The sequence below is a fragment of the Ursus arctos genome, unplaced genomic scaffold (genome assembly GCF_023065955.2).
Source record: "Ursus arctos isolate Adak ecotype North America unplaced genomic scaffold, UrsArc2.0 scaffold_32, whole genome shotgun sequence".
Lineage (NCBI taxonomy): Eukaryota > Metazoa > Chordata > Mammalia > Carnivora > Ursidae > Ursus > Ursus arctos.
The window spans coordinates 13357370-13384314 of record NW_026623008.1 but is presented as its reverse complement, the minus strand read 5'-3'; the positions used below and the strand labels follow the sequence as shown (position 1 = coordinate 13384314).

The window sequence follows — 26945 nt, the reverse complement described above, 5'->3', positions numbered from 1 at the left end:
TGAAAGGCCTCTGCCATCCCTCTATGATGTTTTTATGCCATTCCTGCCGATGCATCCTTCTCTCTGTCCTTTAGGAGGAGAATGAAGTCACTGAATTTTTTGTGACCCTGGAGAAGGACCCCCAACAAGAAGACTTCTTACAGGGCAGGATGCCCGGAAACCCATATAGCAGCAATGAGCCAGGCATTGGGCCACTTATGAGGGATATAAAGAACAAGATTTGCCAGGACTGTGACTTGGTGGCTCTCCTGGAGGACGACAGCGGGATGGAGGTAACAAGCATAGGATGTTTCCGCCATGGTTAAGAACTGGGACTGGGGTCACATCCAGGCTTCTCCCTACTTAGTAGCTGGTTAACCTTGGGCAGGTAGCTTGCTTCAGCTTCCTCCTCTATAAACGGGGCCAGTGGCTCCCCACCTATGTATCTTACCTGATGTTAAGGTTAATTACTTGTAAGGGCTCTGCCCAATGCTTGGCATGCAGTAAGCAAATGGTTAGTGGCTATTGCTTGCCTCGGAGTAGGAGTTTATTGTTCTTGTTGCTCCGACAGAGACTCCCCAGGGATTCCAAGTTAATTGAGCTTCCTAAAACTGGCACAGCGGCCCTTGTGCAGATTTCTGGCCCTGTATCTGGTACCTTGTAGCAGATGACCTCCAGGGTCTGGCCTTGTCATCTAGGGGTGGAAAGCATGTTGGGGCAAATGGAGAAAATGGTTTTCTGGCAGAGCCTGAGAGGGACTTTGGGTAGGAGGTGGTCCTCAGCAGCGGTTTCTAACCTGGAGTCGCGGTTTGGGTTAAGGTGTGTTTGTAGCTTCTGAAATTGTGTCCCAGATTCTGCGTGTTGTGCACACACGTGCAGTTTTTAGAGTCGGGAAGTTGATGGGTCCAGAACACAAAAATGTTGAGTTACGAACCACTGCCATGAAGGGCCCTTTGATCTTGAAATGTACTTGTCTTATAATTATTTGGAATAACAGCCTCATCTCCTCTGCTGTTCAGCTTCTAGTGAACAATAAAATCATTAGTTTGGACCTTCCCGTGGCCGAGGTTTACAAGAAGGTCTGGTGTACCACGAATGAGGTATGTGCTTGTTTTCTTGCTTGGAGGTGGGGTTTTACTTTTCTGACTTAGCATACTTGAACCGGAGGGAGCCGTTGTTCATCATCACCACCGAGCTGGTAACCGCGCTTCTGCAGCCGGCCTTCCCTGTTCGTGGTCGTGGAGAAAACCAGTTGTCTTGTCCTCCTTTTGAGGCATCTGACCAGAGGTAGAAGAGCTTCAAGGGAGAATGAGTGCTCTGGCTGTGTGCAGCCGGGCTGGGTAGTGTCGGAGGAAGTGTGTGATGGGGGGTTCTTGCTGTCTTGTACCCTTTATACACGGGCACCTCTGGACCGAGATGAACTCTCTGCTTTGAGGGGCCTGCTCACTTGGAACATTTTCCAGTAGCGGCATCAAGGAGCGAGCATGGTCCCTGTGTTATTAGCTGGGGAATTGAGATGCAAACAGGCAGTTCTTGAGGGGAAAGGGAAGTGAAGGAAACATGGCACTCTGGTCGTTTGGCCCCCTCAATACTATTTGACCTCTCCTAAGGGTCTCAGGTATTCTGCTTCTCCTCTCCCTCCTCTTTCCCTGCCCCCCCCCCGTTCCTTCCTTTCCCCTTCCTCCCTTTCCTCTTCCTCCATTTCTTTCCTTCCTTCCCTTTTCTTCCCATCCCTTTGTTAGGGGGAATTTTTAGTCAGTGAGTCAAACAAGTAACTGAAGTATGGCAAGCCAGTGTGCCATTGAAGCACAGTCAACTTTCTGTATTGAGTCCCACATAATTCTGGAGAGTTTAAGACACTGCATTGGTAGTGTCTACTAGTATGTTTTGGCCTTCAGTCTGTCACATATTTTTGCTTGTCTCCTTTCTGTTCTCCTGCTATGCTGGGACTCCTGGTCAGTGGGTACTGTCAGTGGCAGAAGTCCACACAGAAGATTGCCCCATCCAGTGATCTTGTCCTTGGCACTTGACATCAAAACAGAATGGTACAGATTTGATCCCCGGTACAGAAAACAAAGAGCTTATATGGCTACCCTTAGAAATGGTGGTATGGAGCCCAAAGAGCATCCATAGGCTGCTCCCCTTTGGAACCACGAGGCAAGGTAGAAGTGGATGGTCACTGCCTTTCACATTAGCACTCGGTCCACCTAGGGGTTCTTCTGGCAAAGTCCAGAGATTATGGTACCTTTTTATCAGGGCCTTCATTGACTTGCCTTTTTACTCTACCCTTCTGTTTCCCTGATAAACAGCCTGTCTCCTTAGCTGCTGAGTAGAGCCTGTTGTGTTTTCTACTTGTTTTTTAAGATTTTATTTATTTATTTGAGAGAGAGAGAGAGCAAGGGAGAGCAAGTGGGTGAGTGGGGGAGGGGCAGAGGGAGACAGAATCTCAGCCATACTCCATGGAGAGCACGGAGCCTGACACGGGGCTTGATCTCACGACCCTGAGATCATGACCTGAGTCGAAATGAAGAGTCGGATTACGCGCCCCAAGCGCATTCTGTTCTTTGTGTCTCTGTTTCTGCCCTTGTTCTCTGGCTGTTCTGTCTCTAAGTCCCATTGGGTTCCCATAGCTGGGAATACTTCTGCAAGTGGCCTTTCTGACAGGTTCTCTCCCACGAGTGTTTCCTCTCCTGAAGCTAAGCATGGGCTTAGAGGCAGGCATCTTGAATTAATGTGGTACCTGCTCTTCAACTTCATTTCATACAGGGTGACTTCAGACCCCTGCTTCTTACCTCCAAAGTGAGGATAATGTAGATGGGAGAGTGTCTAACTTAGTACCTGGTGTATAATGATGACCTGTCACAATCCTCCGATCTAGTAAAGTTTACAAAAGACTTCTTTCTAATCATTCCATCAAGTTAGAGGTTTTAACTTCAGTAACTTTGGAAGAACTCGTTATATGGTTATACGAAGACCTCAGGATTGGATTATGCTCTTGCTTTTGATTCCTGAGTCTTAAAGCTCTTTGATCCGATTGATCTTGCTTGTCCTGATTCTTTGGGAAGTAGTCCCCATTGGTTAGAATTTGTGCTCCTGAAGGAGGCACAGGCTTGGAATTGTCCAGTGCTTATCACTGGATAACTCTGAAAAGCTGCTTAACCTGCTGTAAGAGGATGATGTGAAGTGCTCTGTTAGCATAGAACTTAGCACAGAGTGAAACACTCAGTACATAGTAGTGATCATCGTTGTTAACGTACACTTTCAATGAAGCTAAAGGAGATTGTGTTTATAAAATGCTTCACACAACTCCTGGCCTGTAATGTAGGAGACACTACATAAGGTTAGCTTCCTTTCCCCTATGTGAGTTGCAGCACACTTGGACTCTAGATGTTGTGGTTAAGATCTTGAGAGAAATAGAAGAATGAGGCCAGGTGTTGAGTCCTTTGCATTTCCTGGGCCTGTTTACAAGCACCTTTGTCCACCTGCCTCTGCTCAGGGAGAGCCCATGAGGATTGTTTACCGCATGCGCGGGCTGTTGGGCGACGCCACCGAGGAGTTTATCGAGTCCCTGGATTCCACCACAGGTAGGCCCTTCCCACAGACACTGCTGCGCGTTGGGAGTGAGTGGTTCATGTCCTGGGATGTAGGAGTATTCTGGACACACACTCTCCTGGAGCTCTGATCGGAATTGACGGGAGATGACTTCTCCAGCTGAGGAAAAGTGGAGGCATCTATGGCCTGATTCAGACCCCTTGGGAGTAAAACAACAACAACAGACTTGGGGAATAAAGTGCCATTAGCAACAAGCTTGAGTTCAGATTTATTTTTAGCTTAGGTTTATTTGAGTTTTTTTGTTTGTTTATTTGGGGTTTTTTTGGTGGTAGTGGTTGTGGGGCTTGTATTTTCACATATTCGAGTAAATAATTGTAATTGGCTTCAGTCTCATAGTTCAGTATCCAGTATTGATTCCCTTCTATTGCTGTGCTTTTCTTGGAGATACAAAAGAGGGAACTAGCTGTCAGCCTGGAAGAGGATTATCTGTTTTCTTTCCATCCTTCCCTTCCCTTCCATTTCTGTTTGGCTTCCCTCCTCCCTCAGATGAAGAAGAAGACGAAGAGGAAGTGTATAAGATGGCTGGTGTGATGGCGCAGTGTGGGGGCCTGGAGTGCATGCTCAACAGACTGGCTGGGATCAAAGATTTCAAGCAGGGACGCCACCTTCTCACCGTGAGTTGGGGGCAACAAGGTGGGATCAGTCCTCTGCTTTGAGAGCGGCCCCTGTGGAGAGAAGCTTGTGGCCACTGTGCGATGGAACCCTTGAGGGCGGCATAGTGCCACAGCCTAGGGCCTGGCAGCCTCCCTGAGCCCTCTGTCCCCTAGGGTGTCCAGTGTGTCAACGCCTCGCACCCCCCCACCCCGCCACTTCTTGGCCCTCCTCTCCCCACTAGAGCCAGTGCACTGGCAACTGTCGGCCACATCTCTTCAGTCGCCTGTGGAGCCAGTGCCTGCCCGTCTTTCCCTGCAAAACTTACTCGAGTCCATTATTATTACTGTTGCTTTTTAAATTGATTTTCTAGGTAGGTCTTTCATTTTTTTGGTAGGATCTTGTTTGGGTTTTCATCCATCTGTCTCCTAAGGAGTAGAGGATCCCCAAGGCACTATAAGTATTACTCTTATTTTTAGCTCCAGAGGATGTGAGAACGTGTATTATTGTAACCATGTTTTAAATGAACTATGTGAAGAATTTAAAAGAAAAAGCATTAAAAGAATTAAAATCTGAAAAATGTAAAAAAAAACCCCATATATCAATAAAGGAAAAGTGTTACTTGAAAACTAACTAACTAACTAACTTACATGGTTCTGAGCTCCCACAGGCCATGAATTTTGGGATCTTTCTGTTTACTGTTCGAGTCTGAGTTAGTACTGGAATTTCCCTGAGACAAAAGAGTGTCACCCGTTCCACTAGGAATTGGTGCCATTGCCGTACTTTTAGAGATGGTCGAGAGATGCCAAGCCCACGTGGGCTGTTGCCCGAGAACATTGCTATTTAAAATGCCGGTCTGGCCAGAGATCCTCCCCACCTTACCATGTCTCTTCAAGAAACACTTTTCCTTACTGTTCCCTGCGCTTCAGGAGGAGTACCTACTGATTGTACATGAGCCCTCTCAGACATTTCTTTCTTGCTTATCCCTGCGTTTTATACTGTCTGATGGCCTCTTGGATTTTGACTGACTTTTCTTGGCAGGTGCTCCTGAAGTTGTTCAGTTACTGCGTGAAGGTGAAAGTCAACCGACAGCAGCTGGTGAAGCTGGAAATGAACACCTTGAATGTCATGCTGGGGACCCTAAACCTGGTAAGGAATATGGGCCGCAGACAAAAGAGTGAACCTCAGAAGTCCTGGGGTGGGGAGGGGCATGTCACCTCTGGGCTCAGATGAAATGGGTTTATGGCCCTTTTAAAACCTTTTATCTCTCTCTGACTGACTGGCCTCAAGGCATGGATCATTTAAATTGTCTCTTTTCCTGCTGGCTCACCTTTGTGCTGCTGCCAGGACATGCAAGAGCTTTCCCGGTCCCTTTCCTGAATTCAGATCAGAGATAAGAGGAAGTTAGTCTGTGAAACAGTCCAGACTGCACAGCGTTGGAGAAGTAATGCCAGTGTCCTCAGGGCAACCAAGATAGAGATCTGGAACATCACGATTTCATTGTCTGCAAAAGTCTACACACTTCTCTCTCTCTCTCAACACACACACACACACACACACACACACACACACGTACGTGTCTCTGGCAGGAAGGCCATGAAGGACATTGGTGAGGAACAGATCCCATCAGCAATGAGTGGTTGTAGTTTTATTCCCACAGTAACTGGGTCTCCTCCTACAGGCCCTGGTAGCTGAGCAAGAAAGCAAGGACAGTGGTGGTGCTGCTGTGGCTGAACAGGTGCTTAGCATCATGGAGATCATTCTGGATGAATCCAACGCTGAGCCCCTGAACGAGGACAAGGTGCGTGGGGCCAGTCTCTCTGCAGACACGGGGAGTACATACTGTATCTCGTTGCCAGCAGCAGGCTTGTTTATGTGTCCAGCTGTGTCCACCAAGAATGATTGAACGCATGTGCTCTGGTCATAGAAATGACAGAGCTCAGCTAATGGTGACACAATGGCATTGAAGCCTGAAGTCTGTGGATTTGGAGAAAACAAAGCCGCTAAGGATATTCTTTCACTCACAAGCTGCTCACTAATAGAATGCTGGCATGTTCCAATTGATAGACAGGGCCTTAGCCCAGCCCCTCATTGTCCACTTGAGGGAACTCCAAGCCCAGAGAAGTAAAGGGAGCTGTTCAGTGTTCCGTAGTTGGCTACTGCAGAATCAGCCCGAGAACGTGGGTTTCCAACTCCCCGGTTCAGTTTCTCTCCACCGATTGCATTCTTGCCTTCTCCTGTCCCTGTTGGTACTCAGGTGTGACCAAGTAAGTATCGGGCAGCCTGCATTCCCATGGGGGATGGGAGATTGTGTAAACATTTTTGACTGCCTGACCTGAGACTATGAACCAGAGCCACACAGAGACTTAGAAACTAGTAGCAAGTGGAACTCACACTGTTCGTTATTCTGCAGGAAGTGCTGAGACAGTTTTTCTAGGGCTGCTTCTGATGGAGGTGGGTGACATCTGGGGTTTAGATACCGGCTGACCAAAGTCCCTACCCCATTACTGAGCCTTCTGTCCTCTTTCTGCTGCAGGGCAACCTCCTCCTGACGGGTGATAAAGATCAGCTCGTGATGCTCTTGGATCAGATCAACAGCACCTTCGTTCGCTCCAACCCTAGCGTGCTCCAGGGTCTGCTTCGCATCATTCCCTACCTTTCCTTTGGCGAGCTGGAGAAAATGCAGATCTTGGTGGAGCGGTTCAAGCCATACTGTAGCTTTGACAAGTATGTGCTTGGGTTTCAGGTGGCTACGTGAGGGTCCTCACCAGTATATCCTGAGCTAGTTCTGTGAGACTTAGAAGAATCACAATTTCTGTTAGATTTTCACATGCCTGTCTGGCCTTTAAGGGGTTCATTGTAAGTGGGGAGTCAGTATGTTGTGTTACATTGGGTTGGCAGAGGGGGTGAAGGGGCTGGGGAGATGGGACAGAGGCATGACAAGATGAAGAGAGTCATGTGTGAGAGAACGTTGGGAGTCTGGGGGACGTAGCAGGTAAGGAGGAGTGGCAGGAAAAGATCAGCAGGCTCCTTGTGTCATGCCAAGAAGTCTAGACTTGATCCTGTAGACTGTTGAAGATCGTTAAGAGAACAACATGATGCACGTTTGTCATCTCCTTCACACCCTGGGGCTCTGCTCTGTACTCCAGGTATGATGAAGACCACAGTGGCGACGATAAAGTCTTCCTGGACTGCTTCTGTAAGATCGCAGCTGGCATCAAGAACAGCAGCAATGGGCATCAGCTAAAGGATCTGATTCTCCAGAAGGGAATCACCCAGAGTGCGCTGGACTATATGAAAAAGCATATTCCCAGCGCCAAGAAGTAAGAAACAGCTCTGTCAGGGGGGCTGCTTTCCTTCCCTCTTCTGGTTCCTTTTCTCCTTCATCGCTGTGGCCTAAAGCTTCACGTAGTCCCCTTTGGCCCTCCTTAGGGTCTCTCTGCCCTTCCGGAAACTATCACGGTGACCACTCAGCCACCGCAGAGCCCTCTGGGGCCGGGAACAGGTGGCAGCTTGTTGGTTTCTGTTCAGAGTACTCACTTGTCTCCAGCTGCCAGCTGAGCTAGGTGATGCTTTGTGATTCTTGATGGTCCCCTTGAAGGGTCACGTTTCAGCAAGCCAGAATAGAATCAACAGCTGGTTTCTAGATAGGCTTTGCTCCTCCGGCCTGCTAATCAGCTGCTTTTCCTTTGCAGTCTGGATGCTGACATCTGGAAAAAGTTCTTATCTCGCCCAGCCCTGCCATTTATCTTGAGGCTTCTTCGGGGGCTGGCTGTCCAGCACCCTGCCACCCAGGTGAGTGAGTAGCCAGCATGCCTATGGACCTTACTCTGGAGGCAGGATTCTGGTGAAGGAACCACACACTCCCGTCTCATCTGCCGTGGCTGAATAAAGAGAACCACCTCAGTTAGCCTCAGGATGTGACTGCCCCTAGCATGTAAGACCCCTAGAGTAGAGAGGACTCTCAGGTCATCTGGTTCAGCTCTGTGTGGAGAAGAGTAAGCTGTACTTGTGACTTCCTCCGTCGACTCATTGTTATATGTGTCAGCTGAGCAGGTATAGCTGGCCAGAGTGTAAGACAATTTTGATTTCTGGTTGTAGTCATTGGAGTCATTTGGGACATATATAGTACCATCACCACCATTTTCTGCTCTGCTTCAGGCAGCTGGAAACTTTGTTCTCAGAGAGACCCACCATTTCATTCTGCCGCTTATCCCTGATCTGTCTCCACTGAGCTGGACTATCTGGGACCCCCTCACAAACCCTGACTGGCTCAGACAGGTGGCCAGGCTGGAGTTTTTCTAAATTAAACTTTTCATTTTGAGATAATTGTAGGTTTACCTGCAGTTTAGGGAGAAATCCCATGTACCCATTTCTCGATGGTAACATAGTACAAAACCATATCCAGTATATAGTCGGGATATTGACCCTGATGTAGTCCGGACTCACGAGTTTGTCGTCACAGAGATCCCCCTTGTTCCCTTTTATACCCTCATCCACCCTGCCGTGAACTCCTGGCAACTCCCGGTCTGCTCTCCGTGGCTATAATCTTGTCACTTCAGAAATGGTCTGTATGGCACCAGACAGCTCGTAGCCTTTTGGGGTTGGCTTTTTTCCCTCAGCATCGTTTTCTCTGGATTCATCCCGGTGATGCGTATCGATAGTATTTTCCTTTTTATTGCTCAGTAGTGTTCCGTGGTGTGGGTTCCACAGGCTGCCTCGGCTTTCACCCGTTAAGGAACACCTAGATTGTTTCCAGTTTTTGGATATTACAAATGAAACTGCCATAAACATTCATATGCCGTTGTTTTGTGTACGTGCAGAAATCTTCACTTCTCCGGGATAAATGCCCAGGCATGGAGTTGCTGGGTTGTACAGTAGTGGCGGGTTTAGTTTTATTAGAAACTGCCAAGCTGGTTTCTAGAGTGAGTCGCTGCCAGTGCGTGAGTGAGCTGCTGCCCCTACATCCTCACCGGCTTCTGGTGGCACCTAGCCACGATAGGTGAATGGTGGTGTCTCAGTGTAATTTTAATTTGTATTTCCCTAATGGTGCTGTACATCTTTCCGTGTGCTTGTTCTGCGTGTCTTCTTCAGTGACCTGCCTATGCATATCTTTTGCCAGTTTTCTAATTGGATTTTTTTTAATGTTGAGTTTTGAGAGTCCTCGGGGCTGGTTTTTTTCTGCCTGTGGTGTTCTGCATTGAATGTAATCCCACGTTCTCATTTGGTGATCGGTTCTGGTAGCTCATTCCAAAAGTAGGGTAGGGTAGCTTGGCTGTAGGATTCTTGTGTCTCACCCAGTCTCTGTTGTTTTACACTTTTGTTCAGTTCAGTGGGGATAGTCATAATTAGCACACCTCTGTGGAGATAATTTTTCTTACATGGGAGTCTTCACATATATTAGTTTCTGTGTTCTTGTAACACCTGTTTTACATGCGGGTGAATCCAGGAGTGGGGCTGTGATGTGACCGAGCTCGGGTCAGCTGATTCCCAGGCTTCTTTGTAGTTACTGGGTCAAATTACTTTCTTGAGACTAAGGCTTCATTTAGTGAGGAACTCGGCATTCACACTTGTGACCATTCACTTCCTAGCAACACATTTTTGTTTAGTGCTTGTTGTGGACCTGTGCTGTGCTAGGCTGAGGCAACATTGGCAACCAAGGTGGTCACAGCCTGTGCCTCCTGTGGGAGCTCACTGGCAGAAGATAACGCCATGTACCCGGTGATAAGTGCAGTGTGAAAGGGGACAAAGGAAGGAGGATACTTTAGAAGAAAGTATGGCACCTGCTAAGGCTCAGGAGCCAAAGGTGTTGGAAGCACTTGGGGGTTGGCAGGGGGGTGGGGGAGGTGTGGCGAGAGCTGACCCCGATGCAGCATGGGTCCAGGGCACATTCTCCAAGGAGAGGAGTATGCATTTTCTCCCGAGGGCTGTGACCTGGGCCATGAACTAGAAGGAGGGGAGATGACAGATAGGAGAGACGGTTGGTTGCCTTTTATCATAACCTAGGTAAGAGGTGAAGGCAGCTGAGCTAGCGTGTGAGGTGGACAGTGGGTGGGTTCAGCAGCAGTCTGGGAGGCAGAATGAATGGCATTTAGAGATTGGTGGCACGGAGGGGGGTTAAAGAAGCTGGAAGAGTCAAGAACTCTGCTGAGTTCTGGGGTGGGTGACCGGGGAGTGGTGGTGCCCTTGAGAACCTACGAAGTTTGAAGCAAGTCAGGAGACTGCGGACACGCATCTGCTCACCCAGTGAGAGTGCAAGCTTCAGGAGGGCGGGTCTTTGTCCCCCTGGCACCCAAAGCACAGCTCCTGCCGATGTGTGCATGCACACGCATGCAGCTACCGCCCAGCGTGTGGAGGTCGGGGTACCTGTGCAGTAGTTCCGTGGACAGTTGCACCGGGGGCTCGGCATTTAGGAGCAGGATACGGGAGATGACCTGTGGTTTTGCTGAGGTGCAGGTTGGAAGCGTACCTGCTATGAGGGCAGGTTTATGAGCCAGTGAGTGATCTTAGTTGAGTGCTGAGCTTTCACATTGCAAGTTGGTTCTCTTGTTTGCCATTTATTGTCAAATCCGTACCGTAGTAATCAGCTTTAATAAACTTGTGCTTGGGGCGGGGGGATTTTGGTGGTACTGCGCTCCTTCTCCACTCACCTGGAGAGCTTGGTCGGACCTGCCCTGCCTTCTGTGTTCTGTTCTCCCACCCATGTGGCGCTGTCATGCAGTGACTACCAGCCTTCTCAAGCACAGGGGTTTCTGGGTGATATCTGTTTTTTTTTTTTTTTTAAGATTTTATTTATTTTGTCAGAGAGAGCACAAGCAGGGGGAGCGGCCCAGGGAGAGGGAGAAGCAGACTCCCTGCTGAGCAAGGAGCCCAATGCGGGACTCGATCCCAGGACCCTGGGATCATGACCTGAGCCGAAGGCCAACACTTAACCAGTTGAGCTACCCAGGTGTCCCGGGTGATATCTGTATTTTAAGAAGTGTCTTTTTGATTCCCACTCCCACTTGTTGTCGTATCTCTAATATCCCTAGGTTGAGAAAATCCTGTGTTCCTGGGTTTGGTGGAGACAGGGCTCCTGGAGGAAGAACTTAGCATAGTCCCTATGAATGTCAGGGTCTGTGCTGCTCTGTGTGGTCACTGAGCCCACCACTTAGGCCTCATCGGGTACGGCTGCTCTAGGGAATCTTACCCGAGCCCCTTTCTCTTTCACTGTGCTGGGTGTTTTACATCTAATTATTTGTGGCTAATTTTTAATCCTCACCACAACCCTGACATTATCCCCATTTTATAGATGGGGCACTGGAGCCAAAGAGCAGAGTGACTGGTCAAAGGTCAGTGGCAGAGCCAAACCCTCCATTTGTTGAAACTTTTGAAGCACACATTCAGAGGATCTGATTGAAACTGAACAGATGACATGAGATTGAGGACAGTCTTTTGAGTTTTCTAAACCTACAAGGTCCTGGATAGAATGCTTGTTCACCTGACCTGAAGCATGTATCTCTCTGGTCTCTATTTGGTAGGTTCTGATCGGAACAGACTCCATCACAAACCTACATAAACTGGAGCAGGTGTCCAGCGATGAGGGCATTGGGACCCTGGCAGAGAACCTGCTGGAGGCACTGAGGGAGCACCCTGATGTAAACAAGAAGATCGATGCCGCCCGCAGGGAGACCCGTGCTGAAAAGAAGCGCATGGCCATGGCAATGAGGCAGAAGGCTCTGGGCACCCTGGGCATGACGGTAAAGCCACTCTCCGGGAGTCCCCACTCTCTTGTCTACGCTGTTGAGGAGGAGATAGCTGGGCTTCGGGACAGAGCTGGGTTGGGGATGGTGGAGGTGAAGGCTGGTGAGTAGAAGGAGGGAACTAGGTGTGCCAGGTGCCTTACCTTCTGTGACCTTCCCGACAACCCTCATAGGTGTGACTGTGGTCCCACCGCACAGATGGGACTCCGAGGCTAAATGACTTAACAGGTTCATGGAAACAGTAAAAATGGGGATGATAATCCTTGCCACCCGGAGGATTTACCACTTGTGAGCGCTATGCTTGGGCACTTTGTAGGATTTTATTTAAGCCCTCAGGTGATTCTGTGCAGGTGATAGTACTATGCTCATTTTCTGGTTGAAGTAGTAGAGGCTGAGAAGCAGGGGAAATAGGCCAAGGTGCATGATTAACCAGGGCTGGACAAGAGTTTGAACCCGCGTCTGGTGGACGTGATGGTCTGCTCTTGTTGCCCCACATTGGAAGAAGCGGTAGTCTTATGAGTGCCTTCTCCAGAGCAGTAGGCTTGGTGTCAGTGGCTTTAGAACTCCACGGGAACCGTAAAGTGAATCCTAATGCAAGAGCCCTTGGCAGCTGAGACTGGGTGTGCTGGCACAAAGAAAGGGGACTCTTCTGGTGGTGCGTGGCAGCCTGTGGTAAGAGAGTAGCAGGAGAATCTGGGTCTTGACCCTCATTGGAAGCCACCTAAAGAGGTTTCCTTTCCATGCATCCTCACTCTAGTGTCTGTGGAAGGGCAGCCCTGTTCCCGAGCATCCCCAGGCTAGGTTCCGGGGTGGGTGGAAATCCCCTTCTGCCATGCCACTTGGGTTTCCCCTGCAGACAAACGAGAAGGGCCAGGTCGTGACCAAGACGGCACTCCTGAAGCAGATGGAGGAGCTGATTGAGGAGCCAGGCCTCACGTGCTGCATCTGCAGGGAAGGGTACAAGTTCCAGGTAGAGTGCTTGGCCTCGGCCCAACACGCAGCCTGGCCGCTTGCTCCGGTGGCATCCTTCTCCTGCGGGCTTTCTCATTCTTACGCGGGCCTGTGTCGAGGTGTGTCTCAGGGCCAGCTGTCCTGTCTAAAGGGAGGAAGGCAGACTGCTCTGAACATTAGTCTTCACCACCATCACCCACCACCAGCACCACCATCATCATCGCCATCATCACCACCCCCAGAACCACCACTGCCACCCCCACCACCAGCACCATTCTTGACATCACCACTCACTGGATTCCCTCTCTATGCTAGTCCCGGTACCCAGAGCTTTCTGGATAATTTTGTCTTTAAAACTACGAAACCCCACATTATGGATGGGAACATAGGGGTCAGTGGTACAGCCAGATTCTAGCCCACGCTTCTCTGACTCCAGACCTGGGGCTTTAGAAAAAATACACCATGCTGCTTCTAACCAGATCAGGATCTCTACCAAACTAGATTTATGACTGAAGGGAGCAGAGCAGCAAATGACCCATTTGTTCCCCTGAAGGACTGCAAGCCTCGTAAGTTCTCTGGCACAGGCTCCTGGGAGCTGCCTGGAAGTTTTGTAAAGCAAATGACTTACCTGGAAGGCACTTTATTCTTCCTTTTCAGATAAATAAAGCATCAAAAAGAGTGACAGTGTAGGCTTCCGTGTCTGCCTTCCCATCTGCACAGCATCTGCTTTATTTGGGTTGCTCCCCACGTTCCTCAGCTCTCTGGGGCTGTGCCCAGCCAAGTTCTTAACCGAGAGACTGAGGTGCTGTCCCACCACCCCCTCTCTGGGTGCTTTCCTTCCCAGGCGGGGAGGCCCTCGGGTCCCCTGTCCTCTGCTTCGCCTCCTCCCAAAGCCTGCCTTGGGGTTCGCCTCACTTCTCCTTTTCCTGGTGTCTTTGCAGCCCACAAAAGTCCTGGGCATTTATACCTTCACCAAGCGGGTAGCCTTGGAAGAGATGGAGAACAAGGCCCGGAAGCAGCAGGGCTACAGCACCGTGTCCCACTTCAACATTGTGCACTACGATTGCCACCTGGCTGCCGTCAGGTAGGCCTGTCTCCCGGGCGCGGGCTCCTCAGCAGGCCACTTCCTCGGGTGCTTCCGTCCATGCCTGTGGTGCTTCAGTGGCAGGGGGGCAGCTGGCTCAGGGCCCTGTACTAGGAGGGGGTCGGGTGCTGACCGTGAGGTTTTGTCTCAGGAGTAGGGTGTCGTGCCTTAAACCACACAGGCCCAAGAGCCACTGAATGCCACATGACTAGGAGAAGCCATTGGCTTTTGGCCTAAGGCCGGAGAAAGCAACCTTACTTCTCTGATGCAGTGAAACTGGCATTTACTATATCGTGGTACAGAGGGCTGATGCTCTCTGGAGTCAGGTGCACGGGCTAACTTCTTTCCTTAGTGTTAGCAGACCCTTCTCCATCCCCACTCGCCCAGGTGCCCGTTGCCAAGTCAGTTCCAGCGGTCACTTGTCCCTGCTCTCATCCCAATCCAGGCTGGCTCGTGGCCGGGAAGAGTGGGAAAGTGCTGCCCTTCAGAACGCCAACACTAAGTGCAATGGGCTCCTTCCGGTCTGGGGGCCCCACGTCCCTGAATCAGCTTTTGCCACCTGCTTGGCAAGGTGAGTGTTGAGCGGTGTGCGTGGCAGAAAAGAGGGGGTTGCCAGGGGAAGGGGGGAGATTAGTGATCAGCTCGGTACGGAAGGCCTGTCACTGTCCTTGGGACCCCTGGTCTCTGCGTGCTGGTAGGGAAGCCGCGTCTGGAAGAGGGAAGAACTCAGCTGTGAGAAACCAGCACCCTCAGTGTCTGGTTCACCACGTGGAACTTCTGGTTACCCGCTCCCTCTTCTCCCTTGTTGGTCTCGAGACATAAGACACGGGACCCTGACTTTGTCCTCAAAGCCACCATTTCCCAGATTTCTCTTCTGCAGTGTGTGCCTTTGAGGTTTAAATAATGCAGATAGCTCAGTAGCATGGGGAAGATGAGGCCCCTTTCAAGCCTCCCTTGTCCCCAGGCCCAGAGTAGAGTTGCTAAGGCTTTGGTGAGGTGCCTGCTGTTGCCGGTGCTTTGGGGAGTGGAGCCCCCCACCCCCAAGTCCTATTAGAAGGCTGAGGGGTAGGAAGTAACCTGGAGAAATAATGACGGGCAATGTATTGAAATGCTTGTCATGTGCTGTTACTACACACATTCTCCGGGTGAAGAAGTTGAGGCACAGAGAGGTCGAGTGAATCACCTGAGGTCACACAGTTAGGCGGAGCCCAGGCTGATGGTGGCATATATTGATGTAGAAAATACCTTTCATTTGGAGGTTGAAGAAAAGATTCTTGTGGATAGATCGCCTTGTCAGAATGAATACCTTCCACATTTCTTCTTCCAAAATATACTTCCAGATTTGGCCATGATACGTTCTGTGACATTTGTCCATCAGAAAGTGGGCCCCCCGAAATTGGCGAGTTCTCCTCAGAGCTTGGAGAGCATGCCCTTCCACCCCAGCAGAGATGGAAATGTCCTCTGCTCCCCTCTGCCTGCGGGCGCCCGTTCACGCCCTTGCCTCTGCCCTCGACTCCTGTGCCTGCTTGTTGCCGTGCCCGGGGGGCTCCGCCTTCCAAGCCAGGCTGTCCCCGGGGACCTTGCTTTCGCTCACGGCATCTGCTCTGCTGCTCCGCAGGCACAACACTTACCTCCAGGAATGCACGGGCCAGCGGGAGCCCACGTACCAGCTCAACATCCACGACATGAAGCTGCTCTTCCTGCGCTTCGCCATGGAGCAGTCGTTCAGCGCCGACACCGGCGGGGGCGGCCGGGAGAGCAACATCCACCTGATCCCGTACATCATTCACACTGTGCTTTACGTCCTGAACACGTCAGTATCTCGGCCCGGCGGGCAGCCCCCCCGCCCCGTGCCCCTCTGCCCGACCAGGGCTCCGCTTTCTCCTGTCTGCCTGAGGTAGTTCCAGAACAGACGGCTGACCTAAGGTAGCCTTTGCTGAAGCACGCATGTTCATCTGCGACTTTTTGGAGTCACGCAGAATAAGGTGCTAAAGGTGACTTCCTTTCCAGAACAGTTCCATCTCCCCCCGTGGGCAGCCGAGGGCTGTGTCCTTCGACCGAATCTTAGCCCAGAGCGGAGCAGGAGCTGGTTGAGGCCAGACCACCAAAAGCCCTCCTTAGCTTCCACTGCCATGGAGCTGCCACTCCTCGTGGGACTCAGTGCTCTTGGATGGGAGAGGTCGTGGGTCAGAGCCGCACACAGTCACTGTCAAAGGGCACATAAGGTGTAACAGGAGAAAGTTTCACAACTAGGGGCTGCGGCAGAACCAGGAACCCTTCTCGTAAATGGAAGACTGGGCTTGCCATCCCTGTTTCCTCTCCAGTGAACAGTGCTTCTGGCAAGTTGAGGAGCAGGGAGTGTTGACAGTTATGTGAGAAAGTCCGCTGATAGCCAGGAGGAGAGAGGGCTTGTATTTTTATCTGTTTTAACTGTCCCGCATGGAGCAGTTAGGCTGGTGACGTTAAATGTAATTGTAAAGAAGAACTTAGGCTAGAGAACAGTATTCACTTCAGCCCAGATTTTAAAAATGAATGAGGAGATAATATATGTGAGTTCTTAGTTTGAACAGTTTCGTGCTTTAGGCCTTGTTCCCACAAGAGTCTGACACCTGCGTTGGGCTGTGGAAAGGCCATGTGCAGTCCGCCCGAGGCAGCTGCAGGCCGGGCGAGGCAGCAGGACAATCCATCTCTTGTCCTTTCTGGTCGTCTGTCTTCAACAATGTTGTTTTCCCCTTCCCTCCCATTTCCTGGTGAGATAGAAGGCTGACCTCCAGACCGCAGCCCTCATTGTTAAAGAGATGCACGGGCAGGTCTCTGTCGGCGCGTGACATCATCCGCGAAGCTGTTGGGACTGTCAGAAGCAACACCCACATCACTGACAGCACAGATGTTCCCACTCTCCAGACCACTGCAGGCCTGAGCAGTGCTAATTACCGGTGTTTGTGGGGCCTTTGACAGAGCCCTTGGCTTTGTGGAGACCTGTCTCCTGGCAGCTGTGAGGTAGAGCGGCCTGCTTCTCTCCAGGGGGAAGCACTGCCCCACGGAGGCGGCGCGATTTGCCCGGCAGAAGAGAGCCAGGGACTGCAGCGACACAGGGTTTTTCAGGTGCCAGATCCTAGTCACTTGTGCTCGAGTCCCTTGGTCAGGGAGGGAGTCAGCTGTGTCGTGGATGTCTCGGTCAGTTAGAAGCTGTGCTGGAAGCTTCCCAGAGAGGCTCTGTTGCCCAGCCACCAGCCGCTCCCCTAGCTGGTCGCTTCACTGTGGTGTGAGCTAGGTCATAGCAGGGCCTGGGTGCCACGTTTGTGTCCACAGGCAGGTAGGTTACACTGTGAGCCGGAGCGGAGTTGGGCAGGTACGACAGTGACAGAGAACTTCCGACTCCCAGTTCTGGAAGGTCAAGTTGGGAATGTCCATCTGTGCCATTCATGTCCGTTCTTCAGGAGCAGAAGGAGGCAGGGCGTCCTTACACCATCCCCTCCTGCGTTCCCACGCTCTGGTGTCTGCCAGTGCTGTCTGCAGGCCTGGTGACTTCCATCCCATGGCTACTGGGGTCGTGTTTTCATTCTTCTCCTCCCACAGGATGAGGATAGGGCATCAAGTGCCCTTATTGTGAGAGCACCATCCAGGTTATAGGGTCAGGAGTATGTGATCAGGAAGTCTTCAGTGGTGACCCCGTGCTGTTGCAGTGGCCGCTCGCTGAAGCTGGTGGCAGCAGTGGGGAAGGGGCGTACACAGGGATTGAGAACGCAGAGGCTCGGCTCGGCATCCAGACTGCTGTGGTTGGAAGCCCAGTTCTCCCACTCCCCAGTGTGTGACTTGGGGCAAAATAGCTACCTTCTCTATAATTCCTCTTGTTTCTTGTTTCCCCTTCTGTGGAATTGTGTAGTACCTCTGTCCTAGGGCCACCGTCAGGGTGAGATGAGCTGATCCATGGTGGTGCGCGGTGGTGAGGCTCGTGATGCCATCCTCACGCTTCAGGCAAGAGGGAGAATAGGGAGCAGTGCTTGCCCGGAAGTAGCTGTTGTGATGGAGGAGGGGATGCAGACACATAAGAAAACACGGAAATGGAGCGCCCGGAGTGGGGACCGGTGCAAACGTAGTGCAGACATTCTAGCTGTGAGGACTGCGTGGGCCAAGTGAGAACACGGGCTGGCTCGCAGAGTCAGAATCTGGGCTTACATTGGCTCCCTCAGCAAACGTACCTGCTGGCTTTGGGAATGTCAGTTTACTTCTCTGGGCTTCAGGTACCGTGGTAAAAAGGTGCCATCTGTCACCTTGCAGAGTTGTTAGGACACTTTGATGGTGGAGAGTTTGTGAATGTGCCCGCCATATGCAGGGGGCACAAGAGTCAGTAAGTTGTTTGGAATTGTTTCAGAGCTAAATTGGGGGGGGGCGGTTGGGGGGGCAAGGAAAATGACACCAAGAAGGGCTTGAACGGGAAACAGCAGCCCTTGGAGAGGGGGTGGGAGGGGTAGTCAAGAGTGGGTGGCCGTGTTCCATGATCCAAGTATTCCAGAAGCTTAAAAGTAGACGAGAAATTGACCAAATCTCTTTCCCTCTTGCTGCTGGTGGCTTGCTTCTACCCTGGTTTTATCGTGTCCCTTTTGTTCCAGAACCCGAGCGACTTCCCGAGAAGAGAAAAACCTCCAGGGCTTTCTGGAGCAGCCCAAGGAAAAGTGGGTGGAGAGTGCCTTTGAAGTGGACGGGCCCCATTATTTCACAGTCCTGGCCCTTCACATCCTGCCCCCCGAGAAGTGGAGAGCCACACGTGTGGAAATCCTGCGGAGGCTGCTGGTGACCTCTCAGGCCCGGGCAGTGGCTCCAGGGGGAGCTACCAGGTCAGTCTCTGCCTCAGGAGGTACTGTCTTCCGGGCTGCCTGGTGTCTGATTTGTGTATTCCGCATGTGTGCTAAGTGAGGGCTTGCTCACTCGACTCAGCCCCTTCTCTCCCTTCTCAGTCTCAGTCTGTCATGCCGAGAGGCTAGGCCCCACGGCTGGCAGGTGCCTGGCCACCTCTGGGTCTCGCATTCAGCCAGTAGAGCGGTGGAGCCAGGAACAGGGTGAGGCTACTGATGAGGAAATTGGGGCCAGCAGGGAGCTAGGGCAGGTAACTGGGTTTTCCCAGTCCTGCTGGGCTGGCCATTAACTGGGAAGGCTTCCGCATGGCTGCACTGGGGATTTTCTCTTCTGCTCACGAAAAGCTCATTATCTCTCTTTGGTCACATTCCTATCCTGTGTGCCCCATGTTCCACGAGCCTTTGTTCTTCTGTTCATGTGGACATGTCTCAAAGAAGGAAAGACATTTCAGGAAGGAAGTGCTTTTGTTTTCATGACCTTGTGGTGTGATTTGGGTCAGATGGGCGGCATCTTGAGAGAAACAGCTATAAACAACAAGAAGCCCTTTGAGAGGACCGTGGATTTCCACACGTTGCGTGGACTCCACGGGCACTCTAGGCTCGTGGTGGCCCTGCGCAGTGTCTGCCTGCCCTGCGTTCCAGAGTGGGCTGTGGGTTTGTCAGCTTGCTTCTGCCGCTTCCCTGGAGTGGAAGATCTGTCTTTGTCGGTCTGCTTTTGCTAGGATCTGAGGGAACTTTTCCACATTTGCAGGCCATCAAGGGAGCAGAGGAAGAGCTTTCCAGGCCCCAACAATGACAGACCAAGGGGGCACAGAGCAAGGGGGAACAGCCGTGTGCCTGGATTGGCACACCTGGCATTTTCACCTCTACCAGCTCTGATTCAGCCCGCCTTGCTAGTCCCAGGCACCTCCCCCTGCAGAAAGACCAGGTCAGGGCTCAGCTGTTGAGTCTGGCCAGTACCAGCTGCTTTGTGTAGAGGAGGAGGGGGCGAGTTCTCTCAGCTTCCTACCTCACCCCTGCCCGCATTCCAGACATATCACCTTCCAGTGTTTCCCAGAGTCCAGAGCATTCATGCTGAACTAGCTTCTAGAAATCAAAAGTTTGATCTGGGAGATACCAGTTTATTGATAAGCCAGGCTCAGCCCGTCTCCATGGCACGGAAAGTGGCTGTTTGCGGGACACTGGCTCTCAGTGGCAGGTGTGAAATCAGAACCCATGGGAGCTCTTCTGCTTTCAGCGAGGACACCAGAATTTGTTACCGCCCCAGGCAGTTCAGGAGAAGCCCCTGTGGCCACAGCTTACGCAGGAACGCTGGTGTGGGCTTTGCTCCCAAGCTGCCGTTTTCTCTGTGGCGGTTTAGTCACCTTTGCTAATTAGCCTGAAATAATTAAGTTGGGCAGGTCACTCACGATTCCTGCTTACCACAGCACAGCAGCCACCAAACCTGGCGTGGGGTGGAGGCCCGAGCGGGCGCCCCTGAGACCGAGCGGGGGAGGTGCTGGGCGTGAGCCCCGTATTGGGACACCCTCCGAGGAGAGACTGTGCTGGAGGGACAATCAGAGGGCGTCATCCTGGCGGTTGGGCGGTGTCCCTGGCAGGAGGCTTTGTCCTAAGTCCATGATGGAGTGGGAGGCAGTAGCCGATACAAAAGTCTAGGAATTTGCACAAGAGAAGCTGACCTCTTCTGCGTGTCTTACACTGAAGAAGGGTTCCTCTGGCAGGAACTTGCCAGTAGTCAGGTCTGGGACTTTCTTAGGATCCATCAGATCCTTATCTGGTATCTTGTGCGCAGAGACACAGAGGAGTGGGTGTCCCCCTCACCCCAGGCCTGCCTTGTAGCAGACTTCACTCTGGGCTGCGAAGTCCCCATTCAGGGCCAGGGAGAGAGTGGGTGCTTTGGAGGATATTGGGGTGCAGGAAGGGAACAGGAAGAATATTGTAGCAAACCTAACTGTCTCGCTCTGTTGTTTAACTTTACTTTTGTTAACGAATTTATATTTAGGGGATGTACGCATGGATGGCCCATCCCCTGCTCAGCAGTCCCTTCGCTTGAGGCCCATACGGGATAGTCTTGGCTTCTGTGATAAATAAGCTCTCTGCCTGTCTCACTTTGCTGATTCTTACATACATATGCACACTTGAACGCTAAATTTTAGGCCCTTTAGTTACAGGCTTTGTTCCAGTGTGTTGTAAGATACAGGATTTCTGAGACAAGGGTTTATCTGGTACTTACTACAGATGTGAAGGCAGTTTGCAAACAAAACCTCTTGTAGATCTTGGGTGGTAGAAACTGAATCCTAGCACCGATCTTCCGCTGCTTGTGTGGAGGGGGATCTGGGCTCTCTGTATTTCAGTGTCTTTACCACCGTGAATTAGTGTCATTGCTCCTCACGCCAGCAGTGTGTGCCGAGAGGGCAGGGGACGGTGTCAACAGGCCGCCCCTGGCGTTCCGAGGGCCTGCTGGCCCTTCATCCTGTATTGAATCACCGGGTTAAGCGGAGATGGTCCTGGGCAGAGGCAGAGGGGTGTGGTGGCAGCTCTGGGATTACCCAGGGTTTAGGAGGTGTCGGTTGCACCCTCCGTCCTAGATATTACTCTTGCTCAACACCAGTACCCCCCCCCCCCCCCAGCTCGCTGTCTGACCGTGGTTGCCAAATCCTTGTGTTTGGCTGGCTTGGGTCTGCTGACTACTTGTGAAAGTTCTTCCAGGGAGAATGTCGGGACTGAGGGAGAACCCTGTTTCCCACTTCATTTAGGATGTCCCACCAAGTCCAAGGGCTTGTGTGGGGGTTGAACACAGGAATGCGTAGGACTCCATGGCACGTCTTCAAGGCAGCGGTCTTGGGTTGCTCTTTGCACCTATGTCCCCCCGATTCTGATTCGCCCTGATTTGGAAGAGAGTCCATACGAAGGATGAGTATTTCACGGATCACTGTCCAGGCTTCAGAGGTTCTTGCCCACAGCTGCTTTTTTCTGATAAGATAGGCAGGTGGCAGGAATGGAGTGGCGCACAGAATAATGTGACTGGCCTTGCTCCCGTCATGCTCTGCTCTGTCCTCGTGTACATTGGTCCAGGGTCTTCATGGGCATGTAATGGGATTTTCTCTTCCAGGCTCACAGACAAGGCAGTGAAGGACTACTCTGCCTACCGCTCTTCCCTTCTCTTCTGGGCCCTCGTCGATCTCATTTACAACATGTTTAAGGTAGGGAAGCCCTCGGAAGCTTGCCTGGTTTCTGCGAGGGTGTGAAGTTGTGTGCCGCTGGCGCTGAGCTGCTCCGCGACCTGGTGGCTCTTCCACGGGCCACTCTCCAGAACCAGACGCCTCCCGTGGAAGGGATCTGCACTCCAGCTCGGAGCCTTCCGTGTGTGATGCACGTCTGTCCAGGGCCGCTCCATCACCCGGTCTCAGGCCCCCTGGAAACCCACTTCCCTCCAAGTCACCCCTTGTTTGCTCTTATCCCCTCTGTCTGGGTAACCTGCATTGCCTTGTGTGAGTGTGACTCACGCCAGCTTAGCTCATAGGAGGGACACTGCCCTCTGCCTTGAGAGAAACCGAGGGTGTGGGCGGTGGTTCCTTTACGGTCTGTATGGGACCGCTTAGTTGAAGCATGGTGAGAGTGGCTCTTTCCTGGGAAAATGCAGATGTGACCTGTGCGGGAAGGAAGAGTGGTCACTTGGAGCTTGGAGGTCACATGACACAGTGCGTCAGAAGGGGGCTGCAAGAGGAATGACATGAGACTTTGTTGTTCCTAAAAGCAAAATGTGTCCTCCAGGGAAGGTTTGATGTGGGGGGATGGAGGAGGGCTGCTTTTTTGGCATTGAGAAAGCCCGGCTGACATGAGGCATTAAGTAATCCAGCCCCGGGCCTGGCTCCTGTTGCTTCTTGTAGAAGGTGCCTACCAGTAACACGGAGGGAGGCTGGTCCTGCTCTCTAGCGGAATACATCCGCCACAATGACATGCCCATCTACGAAGCTGCTGACAAAGCCCTGAAGACCTTCCAGGAGGAGTTCATGCCAGTGGAAACCTTCTCGGAGTTCCTCGATGCGGCTGGTCAGTGTCAAGGTTTTATCTTTCAAAGATCTTCTCCAGCAGCACCACGTGTATCTCAGTGGGGCCGGTCTTAGCTTTCATCTTCACAGCAGCAGGCACGCGAGCAGAGTCTGGGAGAGAGATGTAAACAGCAGGCCCCTGGTCGTTAAGAGCAGCAGCTGGGACATGGGGGGACTTCCTGCATCCCAGGCCCTGTGCTGCTCACGTGTTTGAGGCGGATACTACGGTTACCCCCACTTCACAGATGGGGTAACTAAGGCTGTGGAGATTAGATGTTTCCTGTGGGACATACCTGAAAAACGGGTAGAGCCTTTTTGAAATTCCTGGCTTTTTATGACTGTTCAGAGAATTCACATGGAGCTGACCTGCCTTTTTCCTGCCTCTTGGGGACTGAGACTTCTTATGTCACAGCTACCCTGGGGAGATGGGGAGGAGTTCCACTCTGATTCTAAAAATGAGTGGTAAATACCAAAACAGAGCAAAGAGCATCTTGCTTGGAAGAACAGGGCAGCGCTTTGAACTGTTGTCCTATGAGACACCCTTAGACAGTCCCTCATCCCGTAGCTGGTGAGAAGGAAGTTCCTGGGTCTCTCTTGGCCACAGATGCTGTGTACAACAGACTTGTCATCCTTCTCGCAAACATGTTCAAGTTTGCTCGCATCTCATCAGCAGGCCCCGCTGGCGCCTGGGGAGGTGGTTGGAAATCGCATGCAGGATGCAAATGTTAGGGCCCTGTCGGGCTGTGGGCGCCAGTGCATCAGAGCCCTGTGGCCGCTGGCCCTGCTGGGAGATGGCTGCCAGAGCCAAGGCCGAGGGGACGGGACCTTCCTTGCTCCTGTGTCAGCTTGTTGTGCTTTTCCCTCATGTTCATTGTGGAAATTTTGTGAAGTGTTAAGAAACCAGAAAAAAAATTCTCCTTAGATCCTGCTATCAAGAGAAAGCCTCCACTAGCATTTTCCCTGTCGTTGTCAGCTAGGAACTGCACCCTCAGAGGCCCGGAGTGATGCCTATTGGGAATTCCACTTTCCTCCCAGCTCTGCACCACCTGACGGAGTTCCCCACGTGTGCTAGGGCTTCCAGGTTGGCCGTGCTTTGAGGTGGCCTCTGTGGAAGCTTAGCACGGTCATGGGCCTTTGTTGGCCTGGTGCTGCCCCTGTGATCTGGTGGTCACGCGTTGGCACTGCTCAGCTCCGTGTCTTAACTGTGAGCCTCGACACTTCTCCCCAGGAGTGGTCACTGCCTAAGAGCAGGTGGCCCATGTACTGTGTCCTCAGTGCCGTGCTCTGCCAGTCACCAGGGCTCTGGGGGTGTCTGAACCCAGGCTGCGAGTGGGAACAGAAGAGACGGAGGAAGAAAGATGAGGTGGCAGGGGGGGAGGAAGGTGTTCATGTCAGTTCGGGGCTTTCTAGCCACCCTGCAGCTGGTGGCAGCGCCCCTGGCCTGAAGCCGAAGAGAGTGGGAGCCCGACGGGCGGGGAGCCTCCGTGGCTTCACTTCTGGGGTCTGGTTTTTACAGCATGATTTTATGACTTCTGGGGTCCGGTTTTTACAGCATGATTTTATGACATGATTTTATGACTAATTTCAGAACATCAGACACACCCTACTCAAATGCAAGGGCAAAAACACCTTCCAGAAGCCAACAAGGAATTATGGGTGCTAGCCTTCCCTCCGCTAGTTCCAATGCTGGGGAGAGGAGTTCAGTGCACATGGCACCAGGCCTCGGGCTTAACCACTCACGGCTGTGAAATGGGAGCTCCCTGCTTGGTGAGGGAGGGGTGGGGGGGGCCACAGGGGCCACTGAGCACCTTCTATGCTTCTGTGCGCTGGCACGTTCACATATGTGGCCTCATTTAATCCTCACAGTGACCGAACCAGGACTTGTTACTGTCCCCATTGGATGGTTGTGGAAACGGAGCTCCTGAGCGTTGGCAGCTCACTCGGGGCTCTGGGACTAGTGGTTGGAACGAAGCCCAGCTGAGCCCAGGGGCCCACTACCCTACTCTCGTCCTCCCAGCCCTTGGGGGCACGGGTATTAACTTTTCCTTGGCCCTGGCCCCCCCGAGAATAGGCTGAATGCTGTGGACTCTCCCCTCAGAAGACCCCTCCGCTTCGCACTTCGTGTCAGCGTGCTGGGGGCCCCCCTGCGGTGGTCCACGGACCCGGCTTGGAACCTCTGCCCCGGGCGGCCATAGGGTCGGCCTCGGCCGTGTTAACGCCTTTAAACACACAGTGGCGCCCAGTTCTGGAACACAGCTAACTCCTCTGACAGAACGAGAGTGCTTGCTTGGTGACTGTCTCCCCAGGGAGCGGCCGTGTCGGAGCTTGTCGGGGCACACCGCGTGCTCTGCGCGGATGCGGCAGCTGTGACTCAGTGGGGCCGGGGGCCGTGCGTGCCTGTTCCTAACGACCTCTGTCCGCCCCTGTTTTCCAGGCCTGTTGTCAGAAGTCACCGATCCCGAGAGCTTCCTGAAGGACCTGTTGAACTCAATCCCCTGAACATCACGCGACGCTGCGCTGGCAGAGACTGACGCTGGCTTGCCTTCCATCTTCTGTGTTCTTCCCTCCTGCGCATTGACTCCCCCCCAACGGGGCGCTGCGGCATCACTCCCCCCCTCGTGTCTTCTTGGAGTGGCTTGGGGTTTTAGGCTTCCTGTTCTATCTTGTGTGTGGTGCGCTAGCTGTGAAGTGGTCCGTGACCCAAGCCACGGAAGGACCTGTACGTATGTAGGAGCCACGAGCTGTCCCGGTCACCTTGACCTTGAGTGTGCGCATCTTGAGAAATAAACGAATGACTGAGTACATATTGAAAGAGAAGGTGTTGCCTGCTGCTTAAACCCACCCTCAGGGCCCCTGGCCAGATGCTGTCCTTGGCCGTCCTTGGCCATGCGGCCCTTTCTGGCGCGAGCGCGGGAAGACTGACGTATCCGGGTCGCCGTTCTTATCGGTACCCGATGGAGCCTGTCTGCTCTCGGCTGGCAAGCTGGGAGCCCAAGCTTTCCTAAAACAGAGCCCTCGGCCTCTTAGTGTTTCGGCCTTAAGAGCTGGAACCCAAAGACTCGTGGAGCCGAGGAGCGCAGTCCTCGCCCGGGGGCGACTGGGCTTTGGGCTTGCCGGGTGAGGAGACGGCCCGGGGCAGTCAGCCCTGGAACGGCGAGTAGCCGCCCTCTCCTGAGCTGCTCTCTGCCGGGCTCGTGCGTGTGCGTGAGCGTGCGTGTGCGCTTCCAGTCTTCCCAGTGGCCCTGCAGGAAAGGGCCTGGGAACGGGCATCACGGGCAGGTCTGTGGCCCTGAGGCTGTGTCCTGTACCACGGGGGTAGCTGCCTCTGGGGGCCTTGACAGCCGCTTTCCCGTGTTCATGGGCAGCGGCCCTGTGGCTAGCGAGGCAGCAAGACCCGCAAGGGCCTCTCCCCAGATTCTAGGGCGAGGCTGTGCCAGACGTGGCCTCACGGGGAGGAAGAGCTGGCTCACAGCCGTCTTTGGTTCCCTGCGAGCCGCTCTGCCAGTTGCTTCTCTGACGACCGCTGCCTTGCTCCCGATGCCCCACGTACATGGCTCGTTCCTCAGGCCGGACCTTTCAGGACAGGAGGTCACTCTGGGCCCCTGTAGAAGACTTGCACGTCCAGGAGCACTCAGTGTCCCTCCCTCAGAGCCCCTGAGCGGACGGCCACAAGCAGGCGGGAGTGTCCTGCTTGGGGCTTCGCCAGAGAGACAAAGGCGATGGGTGGCAAGAGCCCAGCTGGTGGCCCGGCAGGCGAGAGCGTGTGTGCCCACGTGCACAAGTGCACGTCGGTGTTGGTGCCGGCCGAGGGGCTTTCGGGGGCACTGATGGGCTCCAGGGGGGAGGGCTCTCCCTCCTCCTCTGCTCAGATGCCAGCTCGACAGCCTCACGTGTCTCCACAGCCTCACCTGTAAAATGGGACCGTCGGCCACTGCGGGGGAGGGCCGTGCTGGTGTTCGTGGGCTTGTCTGTTTGCCGTGTAGTAAGGAAATGGCTGCTCTTATTAATGAATTCATTTTCAGTCTACATGATTTTGCCTTTTTCTTTAGCAAAGCTCCATGTCTCAGCTGAGGTCCAA

At 52.7% G+C, this 26945-nt stretch overlaps 1 protein-coding gene across 13 annotated transcripts in view; it reads left to right on the top strand.

Moving 5' to 3' along the window:
- Positions 1-25679, top strand: part of UBR4 (ubiquitin protein ligase E3 component n-recognin 4) — a 132674-nt gene extending 106995 nt beyond the window's left edge. For all 13 annotated transcript variants that reach the window (XM_057305406.1, XM_057305405.1, XM_057305402.1 and 10 more), the window contains 18 exons: positions 75-272; positions 999-1079; positions 3476-3563; positions 4078-4205; positions 5224-5331; positions 5864-5983; positions 6719-6909; positions 7332-7505; positions 7878-7977; positions 11703-11921; positions 12781-12894; positions 13817-13959; positions 14405-14530; positions 15578-15772; positions 18573-18797; positions 21928-22018; positions 22706-22868; positions 25302-25679. In XM_057305406.1, coding sequence (XP_057161389.1) covers positions 75-272; positions 999-1079; positions 3476-3563; positions 4078-4205; positions 5224-5331; positions 5864-5983; positions 6719-6909; positions 7332-7505; positions 7878-7977; positions 11703-11921; positions 12781-12894; positions 13817-13959; positions 14405-14530; positions 15578-15772; positions 18573-18797; positions 21928-22018; positions 22706-22868; positions 25302-25366 — 2529 coding nt within the window. In that variant the 3' untranslated portion in view covers positions 25367-25679. The remainder of the gene's footprint in view (positions 1-74; positions 273-998; positions 1080-3475; positions 3564-4077; positions 4206-5223; positions 5332-5863; positions 5984-6718; positions 6910-7331; positions 7506-7877; positions 7978-11702; positions 11922-12780; positions 12895-13816; positions 13960-14404; positions 14531-15577; positions 15773-18572; positions 18798-21927; positions 22019-22705; positions 22869-25301) is intronic.
- The last annotated feature ends 1266 nt before the right edge of the window (positions 25680-26945 follow it).